This window comes from Lepidochelys olivacea (assembly GCF_965140295.1).
Source record: "Lepidochelys olivacea isolate rLepOli2 genome assembly, chromosome: 26".
Lineage (NCBI taxonomy): Eukaryota > Metazoa > Chordata > Testudines > Cheloniidae > Lepidochelys > Lepidochelys olivacea.
The window spans coordinates 12,046,987-12,057,319 of NC_140436.1; the positions used below are offsets into that span (position 1 = coordinate 12,046,987).

A 10,333-nucleotide genomic window follows, 5' to 3' on the forward strand; every position below is an offset into this window, starting at 1 on the left:
GTACATATGAGTTCCATGTAAATAACTAGGTAGAATCCCAGGGCTCTGGCTGTGACACTGTCAAAGTTGTGGGTGTTTTGGGTGGTGGAGGAAGAACCAAAGCAGTGACTGCAGAGCTCTCTATTCCCGCTGCACTAGATATTAACAAGCTATTGTTAACTGGAGGAGCAACTTCTGCACTCATAATCAGGGGCTTTATGAAGCAATCACCACTCTGATTATGATGTAAACTTAGTTCACACTCGTGAGAGCTGCTGAGTGGAAAAACAGGGATTTTCAAAGGTACCAAAGGGATTTAGGTACCCAGATCTCATTAAAATCCAGTGAGAGTGGGGTGTCTAATTTCCTTAGACCCCTTTGGAACTCCCACTGTACGTGAAATGCTGCCCCGTTACTACCCAACAGATCTGCCTCCTGGGTATTCAGTCAGCTCTGCTGAGCTGAGTGACAAATAGAAGCATTAAGTTTGAAAGGCACTTTAAGTGACTTAGGTGCTCTTGAAAATGAGGCTGGCTCCTAAGTCACTTAGGCGTTGCAACACTGACTGGAGCATCACCTAAATACCTTTTCAAAAACAAAATGAGACAAGGCAGGTGAGGTCCTATCTTTTATTGGACCAACTTGAATGGGCGGAAGGGACAAGCTTTTGAGCTTCACAGAGCTCTTCCTCAGGTCTGGAATCATAAAATATCAGGGTTGGAAGGGACTTCAGGAGGTCATCTAGTCCAACCCCTGCTCAAAACAGGACCAATCCCCAACTAAATCATCCCAGCCAGGGCTTTGTCAAGCCTGACCTTAAAAACCTCAAAGGTTTTTCCCACCACCTCCCTAGGTAACCCATTCCAGTGCTTCACCACCTTCCTAATGAAAAAGTTTTTCCTAATATCCAACCTAAACTTCCCACACTGCAACTTGAGACCATTACTCCTTGTTCTGTCATCTGCTACCACTGAGAACAGTCTAGATCCATCCTCTTTGGAACCCCCTTTCAGGTAGTTGAAAGCAGCTATCAAATCCCCCCTCATTCTTCTCTTCCATAGACTAAACAATCCCAGTTCCCTCAGCCTCTCCTCATAAGTCATGTGTTCCAGTCCCCTAATCATTTTTGTTGCCCTCCGCTGGACGCTTTCCAATTTTTTCACATCCTTCTTGTAGTGTGGGGCCCAAAACTGGACACAGTACTCCAGATGAGGCTTCACCGATGTCGAATAGAGGTGAAGGATCACGTCCCTCGATCTGCTGGTGTTATACCAATAAAATAAAAACCAGCAGGATCTTATTAAAGGGGAAAAGGCAAAATGTCACATTTATTGTGAATACAGAAAGAATCCTAGTAAGCAGTTAGTTATAGCTATAACATTCCATTCAATTTCATATTTATTCACACATTCATTCATACAAACATACACACACAGGTTCTGCAAGGTTGTTATCATAGTTACCAGCCTTAGAGTTGCTCATGCCAAGCCACTGGCCAGGTGGCCTGGACATGAGGAGTGAGCAGGGCCTTGTCAGATGCTCATCTGATGCTCCTGGAAGTTGTTTTGCAGAATCAGACCCCAAAGTTCTCACTTTCTAGAGTCCATTTTTATAGGAATTTCTTCCTATGCCAGTCTATGGGAATTGCTTCATCATGCTGTTGCTGAATCAATCAGCAGATAGCACATTCCTGACGGCTCCGTGCTGCTAGATGTTATCTTGTTCTTTGGTTCGCCCATTCTTGAGGCTGTTGGGTGGATTCCAGTCTGCCCTCCGGGAGGGCCCTCTGGTTGTTTCCACTTGACGCCTTCTTCAGCCGATGGACACTGGATTCTTAGGCTGGCACCTCCCTGATCATTCAGTTATTATCCACACCAAGCATCCATCCACGTACATCCTCTATCTCTATTTTAATCACAATTGTTAACAAAGCAAGATGAATACAACAAAAGGGCGGGGAGTCTCTGGGTGCTGTTTCTGTTGTTACAAAGAATTGCTTTGAGAACAGACTCTGTTTTAGAATGTACTAACACGATTAGCAGCTTGCAAGTTTCACACACAGAGGGAGAGAAACAGTACCAAAAACCAAGAGACCTCTTAATTAGTAATACCCTGGAATTTAAACTATGGGGAATCAAACTCATTTGTGATTTTAATACAGAACTTCTTTAATATGATCCAACACTGGCAATGCCCCTACTTATACAGCCCAAAATGCCGTTATCCTTCTTGGCAACAAGGGCACACTGTTGACTTGTATCCAGCTTCTCATCCACTGTCACCCCCAGGTCCTTTTCTGCAGAACTGTTGCCGAGCCACTCGGTCCCTAGTCTGTAGCGGTGCATGGGATTCTTCCGTCGTAAGTGCAGGACTCTGCACTTGTTGAACCTCATCAGATTTCTTTTGGCCCAATCTCCTAATTTGTCTAGGTCCCTCTGTATCCTATCCCTACCCTCCAGCGTATAGTGACCAGAGGTGGTAACCAGAGTGTCCAAGCTAAACACAAGGTGGGACAGATTGTTAAGCATCAGGCTTTAAAAATCTAGACCTTGTTGCTTTTCACTCTCTTAGTCCCTCGGAACCAGCTCAGCTGCAGGAGAACGAGTTGGAAAATCTCTTCTTCCTTGTGCATCATCAACAGGATTCTTTGCCGAGTTCTGATCACTTACGCCCAGGGCAAGCGGTGGGGCTGCACCAAAGGCAGAACCTGGCCCGCAGAAGCTTTTATGACAGGTCATGCTGCCCGAGAAGGAATGAATTGAGGTCATTCTTTAGATTAGAATTATACTTCCAAAGGCATCCTGAGTTCAGACTGTCCCTGCATTCTGATGTCGACAGCTGGCTTTCTTTACGTTTCTAATGCCTCTATCCTGCCCTGTCTGCCTTCCTCCAGCGATTGCCTTGCTCTGCTCCAGGTCCGCTCCATCCTCCAGCACCTGGGCCTGGAGAGCACGTGTGATGACAGTATCATCGTGAAGGAGGTCTGCACTGTGGTAGCTCGGCGTGCTGCTCAGCTCTGTGGTGCTGGCATGGCAGCTGTGGTGGATAAAATCCGGGAGAACCGCAAGCTGGACTTCCTTAAGGTCACAGTTGGTGTGGACGGGACACTCTACAAACTGCACCCTCAGTAAGTTACCCTGTGTGAGAGTCCCCGGAGGCCAGAGATTGTTCCAAGGGGACGTTAGCGGCCAGATACGACAGTCACAAGCAGGCTACGATGGCAGACATAAGAACCAGGGCTGGTTGAAACTTTTCATCCACCTTTTTTCTGGATAATCCAAAAATATTCATATAGTTCGGTATCTCTCCCCCCCCCCCCCCCCCCCATGGAAACCAAACATTTGTTTCACATTGAAATGAAAAAAATGTTCACTTTTGGGGTATTGGTTTCCCCCCCTTTCTCCTTCCCAAGGGACTGAAAAAGGGGTGAATGAAAGGGGAAAAATTTGTGTCGAAACAAATTATTTTATTGAGATGAAAAAATTGTAAAAGTCCGTGCAAAACTGAGATTTTTGTTTCTAAATCTTTTGCCAAAAATCTGTGACCATTTCTCAAGCAGCCCTAAAACAGTGGGATGAAATTAATAGGCCAGATTTGCGGGGGAGGAAGGAGTTCTGATCCATTAGATGATGGAATATGTTCTGCAGGGAAGGGGTGGAAGCACCCTTGTCTTGGTCACTTAGGAAAGGGCTGGGAGACATACTTTAGAGACCAGGAGACATGCTTTAAAGACTGTATCCAGCTGGTCTTGAATGTCCATGACTGCCGTTCGTTTGTGAATAACCATGTTGCTGTGTCTGCATTTTCACTGCTAATTGAGTCAGTGCAGGGCTCAAGAAGCATTCTTCCCTCTGCCCCGGGATGGCTTGTGCAGTGCATTATGGGCTAGACCAGCTTTGAGGATGTCATTTTGGGCAGTTCAGCTTTTCGAAAGTCAGGGACGAAATCCTCTTTGTTGTTCTCGTTCACAAAGAGCAGGTACCAACTATAGCCATGAGGCTGTACTAGTGGCATGAAATGGCTCTCTGCCGGACTGGGAGGTGTTGTTCCTCACCACGTCCCAGAGCATCTCCCTAGTCCACAGCCTGACTGCTCAGGTCCAAGTTTGTACTGTTGGATGGTGCCTAATGTAACCCACCTCAATACAGAGTGGGCCTCTCTTTCCATCGATTGGCTGGCCCACCTAGAGAGGTTTATGGGTGCCTTACTCCATTAGCTCAAGCAGTAGAGATCATGCTGTTAGATGCAGAGGGCTCAGGTTCATTCCCCACAGATGATGCATCCAGATGGTCATTGTGGGAGTGCTGGGGGGAAACTCTTTGTTCTTCTGACCATCCTCTTAGCCAAGATTAAAATGAACTGAGGCCAAACCCTAGGGTCGAGATGGGGAGCATCAGAGATAGATATACTCATTCCTGTCCTCCTCCACCCGCTGCAGCTTCTCCTCAGTCATGCACGAAACGGTGAGGCAGCTGACCCCGAAGTGCGAAGTGACCTTCCTCCAATCAGAAGATGGCAGCGGCAAGGGGGCGGCACTCATCACAGCGGTGGCGTGCCGGATCCGGGAGGCCGGGCAGCGATAAGAGGGGTCTTTCGGAAGGCTTGGATTTAACAGAGCAAACCAGCGGCCCCCTTCCCACCCTCCAACACACACTCCTTCTCCTGCTCCTCAAGCTCCTAAGACTCTTCGCTTTGCTTGTTCTATCGAGATACCACCACTGAGACCGGAGATGCCGTGTGTTCGAAGTTATTTTCTTAGGAGTTCTATTGCATGCCATAAAACTACCTATCAAGTAAAGCTAAAAGTGTCATCGGGGCATGTAGCTACTTTTCCAGTCAAAGCCCTCTTTGTTTCACCGCAGCCTATTTAAAATACTAATCCTCCCTCCCCAGCCGCAATGGCGTTTGTTCTTTAGCAGTAGAAGGATAATGCCGGAGCAATTAAGACACTGCATTGTCACTTTGGTAGTAAACAATACCTATTTGTATATGTCCAAGTCTTAACATCAGCACACTAGAAAGCAAAACCTCGTTTAAGATTGGGTTAAAGACCTCCACTAGTCTTTTACCCTGATCAAGGCTGTGTTATTTCCATGAAAGTCATGGTAATGCTCTTAAAAGCACAGGGCGCAGCATTTAAACCAGTGCGTTTGAATCTGCGCCGAAGGATACAAAGTGTCCGTACGAGTGATGAGTAATATTAAAGTACCTGCTGGATCAAGTTAAAGGTGTTTCTTTAATTTGACCAGCAGAGCATGTGCCTGGAAATACTTGGGGACTCAGGGTGTAGTCCCATTTCCCAGCTTCTCTCCTATTAATATAGTAGTTGGCCAGTGCAGCCATTGGCGGCCCCTACTGGCGCATGCGTGCATAGAAAAAAAACATCGCTGAAATGAACCGTTTCTCTTCCACAACCGTTCAAACACTGTGCCCTCAATTGATGTGGTGAGTTTAGTTTTATTTTTGTCTGTGAACTAGCTCTGTATCTTTATTCGTAAAAACCCCATAGGTCACGTCTGGATTTATGCACTGTATTTATGTTTCGAGAGATCTTACGTCTTTTATGTATATAGTTGCGAACGGGGGATTGTTATGGACTAGTTTTAATGTGGTTTGAGAGACTAGTGCAGAATGCTCTTTTATTATTATTTAAAGTAACTGTCTGGGAGCAAGGTGGAAGGACTGAAATTTCTGAGGACCGATGTACGGGAGGGGTGCAGTCATTTCAGGTCTTGTATTATCAGGGGAAATGGAAGTATGAAGGCCATGTATTTAGTGCACTAAAAGAAATAGCAGCAGCCAGGGAACAAATTAATTAGTTAGTTCAGAGTCTGATCCTGCTAGTTCTGACTCATGAGTAATCATTGCTCATGGGAGCAAGCCCCCATTGAGGCAAGCACAGTCCTAATTCTGCTTACACTGAAGTCAGTGACAAAATTCCCCTTGACTTTAGCAGTGCAGGAGCAGGTCCTTGGTTTACTCACTGGAATAAACCAGGATTAGGCTCTAGCTGTTTTTAATCTAAAGGGTTATTCTGCAAATATGTTATTCTTCGCCTCCAGCTCCCATTGAAAGCAACTGGAGTTTTACCATTGGCTTCAACACCAGTTGGGAATCAGGCCGGAATTTCTTACAAGATTCAGTTCCAGTCCTGCAAACACGCACAGTGTTTTGCTTGAAGCATGTGAGTAACCCACTGCCGTTGATGGCTGCACTAACCTGCTTAAAGTTAAACACGTGTGTGAGGGTGCAGGAGCTTGGGTCACTAGTGGCAAAGAAATAAAGGTAATTTTGTCACCCAAAATTTCAAAATCCTTCTGGTTTTCCAAACTGGCATCCCCAAAGCTAACAGCAGGCTTGCTGTGTGGAGCAGAACTCTCCCCACCACTTTGCCTTTTATGATAAAGAGTTAATAATTTTGCCAACAGAAACCTGTGCAGACGAACTCAATTCTCCAATTTCTTGTTTCCAAAACCAGCAAATTCACACACACAATTATGCAATTCCTCACCCACCCTCGCACAAACTTTTTTGTAAATATTTAACACGAGGTAACACACGTCTGGTGATATACACATAAAAACCTCAAACTGACCGTCCGTTTGGAGGGATATAGAATTGTGTGTATTTTTTTTTGTTTGTTTTTTTTTGTATATTTTTATACTGCTTGGGGTAACTTCTTTACCAAAAGAATCTCTATATAGGGTGTCCATTCCAATAGCACCATTTTAAAGCACGCCACAGGTGTCTCTTGGCATTTTAAATACTTATATTTTTTTATAAGCCACACGATTACAGTATAAAAGAAATGGAAAAATCAAAATTGATGTGTACAGAAATAATGTAAGAGAATCATCCAGTTTAGAAACTTTAGATGAATTTAAATAAATTATCTTAAAAAAAAAAAAAAAAACAGAAAACCATCTCATCCAACACCAAGCAGTTGTGTGTGATTCTTTTACTGGGATTATTAGTATTTGCTTACTGATCAAGGCATTTTTTGCTTTGATTATATCTACTGTACAGTGGAGAGGGTTACAATTGGGGATATATTTATAAACTTGAAGACAAGGGATTATCCGGCGGTTGTATACTGTATTTCACCAGTAGTGAATGAGTTCACTTTTAACATAGATGCTTTCTTTGCAATCAATGACATAGGGGGGCCAAGGCAATCCCTTTTTGTAGCTGATTCGGGGTCTGGTTCAGCAAAGCACTTGGGTATGTGACTTAAGGTTAAGGGCATGTTTAAGTGCTCTGCTGATTCAGGGGCTTGGCAATGCTGGCTGCCCCGTTTCCTTGCAGTACAGTGGGTTACGACTGTGCGAATGGTTTAATTCTCACCTGAGGAGTTGCATTGACGCGAGTGGATCAACTTGCATGAATAAGGGGTTGCAAGATGGAACCAGCCCCTGGGCATGGTCCTTCACCCCTTGCTTATGGGCCCATCCCAATGACCACTGAAGTGAATGGGCGTCCTTTCACTGATTCTTAATGGGCTTTGCAGTGCTCGGCCCTGAAGTGCCCCCTGAACTCGGTGCATGGGAGTAATCTCATGATGTCAATGGGACTACTCATGCACTTTGAGCTAAGCAGGTGCTAGTTTTTTGCTGGATCTGGGCTTTGGTGAGTAGTCCCATTGGAGTCAATGGCACTTAATTGGGTGAGCAAGGAAAGCTACATTAAGTTCTCTGAATGAGGGTCAGATCCAGAATTGCTGAGCACCCGCAATTCCCATTGACTTTGGGAGTGGAAGGCTTCTCGACATGTTTTAGGTGGTGCTCAGCACCAAATACCTGTTCTCTTGCAAATGGAACAGGCATAATGGCAGCAGGATAAGTTACCAGGACTCTCTTTGAGCTTTCTTATCTTGACAAGTGTGTATTTATGTGGCTGGTGGGATTTCTCCCCAGCGTAGGCTCAATGAGATCTGCAAAGAGGTGGGCGCTCTTGAGTGCAAAAGGAAAGCCTTTCCATGTGGGAAGTATTGTTTTAAAATCTCTGTGCTACCAAGTTGTGAGAGCCAGATCCAAACTTTCTCAAAGTTCAGAGGGAATTCCCATCTGAGTTTTTGGTTTGCCCAGTTACAGAGCAATGGGCTAGTTGCGAAGGCTGTCTCCGAGCTTCCCCACAATTTGGATCTGGGGTGGATAGTTCAGGACCCATCTGCCTGTTGTACCTCCTTGTACAGCTTCTTAGGGATGCACTGGGTACACTTGAATTAAGCTGCAGCAGATCATCTCCAGACCATATATGTCTTCGGCATATGGCTCAGTTGTGTCTATGCGGAATATTTCCTCTGTTCGCTTTAAAAGTACAGTTTGTGCACCTTTCTGTATCGAAAGAGAAAGCATCAGTACACTATATAGAAAGCTGCTACTGTCTTACCATTCCTTCCAGCTTAGGAGCTAGGAGAACTATATTAAGAATTTATAGCTGATGGCAGGTTGTGAATGCAGCTTTTTCAGGGGGACGTTGTTCTTGGTTCAGAAGCTGGCCGATGTGAAATGGAACCGAGAAACATGACAAAGCGGGATTGTAACTTCTAAACCAGAAATTACAATGGGGTGTTGTATTAATGTGTGTCAGAATGAGAAAGGAAGATCAGATCATGTAGACGGGCGTTGATTCTCAACGCTGCTCTGTCTTTCCTCCACTAAGAAAATGTTGCCACACGTTTCAGGATGGCTTATTTTTCGTTCCCATTAAGATGCATTTTCTTTGTTCTCTTTATTGTAAGGTTTATTTCTTCTCCAGAAAGGCAGGGATTCAACTTTCAGCAAGCCGGCACTTATTTTTCTCCCGGATGTTAGCTGCCAGGGGTAAGAGAGAGAGAACCATTCTTTCTACCTTACAAATTATTCACTTGGCTGTTACCTTGGATGGAATTTTTATTGGACAAACTATGCAATATTGTGTATGGTAGGAAGAACCTTAACCTGCAGATCTCAGAGCAGAATGAGCTAGACCAGGTGCAAATTATAGTGAAATCTGCCTTTAAGCAACACGCACGATCTAATAAGTCTCTAAATTGCAGTAGAATATTTCAGAGGCAACATAGTCCAGTGGATAATAGGACTCAGAAAAGCTGGGTTCTAGTCCCGGCTCTGCCACTGATTCTCTGCATAAGCTTTCCTCAGAATACCTCCACAACCCCAACTGAACTCAGTGGCTTTGTGGATGTTCAGTCCCACTAAAAATTAGGGCCTTTTTTAAAAAAAAAAAATCAAAAAATCTCTGCGCCTTGGTTTCCCCATCTGTAAAATGGGGATAATACTGCATATTCTTTGTGCAAAGCACTTTGAGATCTACGGGAGGAAAATGCTATGAAAGAGATAAGAATTATTATTCCTTATTGCTTTAAAGCCGTCATTAAAGATGGAGCGTTACTTTTTGGAGGTGACCTTGTGTTGTAAGATTCATAGTATATTTCAGGTTTCAGAGTAACAGCCGTGTTAGTCTGTATTCGCAAAAAGAAAAGGAGGACTTGTGGCACCTTAGAGACTAACCAATTTATTTGAGCATAAGCTTTTCGTGAGCTACAGCTCACTTCATTGGATGCATACTGTGGAAAATACGGAAGATGTTTGTTTTTATACACACAAATCATGAAAAAATGGGTGTTTATCGCTACAGAAGGTTTTCTCTCCCCCCACCCCACTCTCCTGCTGGTAATAGCTTATGTAAAGTGATCACTCTCCTTACAATGTGTATGATAATCAAGGTAGGCCATTTCCAGCACAAATCCAAGTTTTCTCACCCCCCACCCCCCAACAAACCCACTCTCCTGTTGGTAATAGCTTATCTAAAGTGATCACTCTCCTTACAATGTGTATGTTAATCAAGGTGGGCCATTACCAGCAGGAGAGTGGGGTGGGGGGAGAGAAAACCTTTTGTAGTGATAAACACCCATTTTTTCATGATTTGTGTGTTTAAAAACAAACATCTTCTGTATTTTCCACAGTATGCATCCTATGAGGTGAGCTGTAGCTCACGACAGCTTATGCTCAAATAAATTGGTTAGTCTCTAAGGTGTCACAAGTCCTCCTAGTATATTTCAGATAGAGAGAGGTTATTTCACAGACTTCCTGTAAAATGTGAGCTAGTCCCAGAGACAGTCTGGACTCTCTTTATTGGCCTGAAACAAAGAAAAGTGCATCTTAACGAGGTCTTCGGAATGGGCTCCTTAAGGGGCAGGAAGAGATTTGATTTAAAGCCAAAGATCGTTCAGCTATTAGCAGAAATGATTGACTGTAGATTTCAGCTGTTCTGTTGTTTTTGTGTTTACAATATTTATTTTTAGTAATTTACTGCCGTACATAGGATTCCTTATTTTTGTACTTTTCATACCGTT

At 44.1% G+C, this 10,333-nt stretch overlaps 1 protein-coding gene across 2 annotated transcripts in view; it reads left to right on the forward strand.

Moving 5' to 3' along the window:
- Positions 1-9,556, forward strand: part of LOC311513487 (hexokinase-2) — a 62,772-nt gene extending 53,216 nt beyond the window's left edge. For both annotated transcript variants that reach the window (XM_084615361.1, XM_084615362.1), the window contains 2 exons: positions 2,873-3,106; positions 4,418-9,556. In XM_084615361.1, coding sequence (XP_084471487.1) covers positions 2,873-3,106; positions 4,418-4,562 — 379 coding nt within the window. In that variant the 3' untranslated portion in view covers positions 4,563-9,556. The remainder of the gene's footprint in view (positions 1-2,872; positions 3,107-4,417) is intronic.
- The last annotated feature ends 777 nt before the right edge of the window (positions 9,557-10,333 follow it).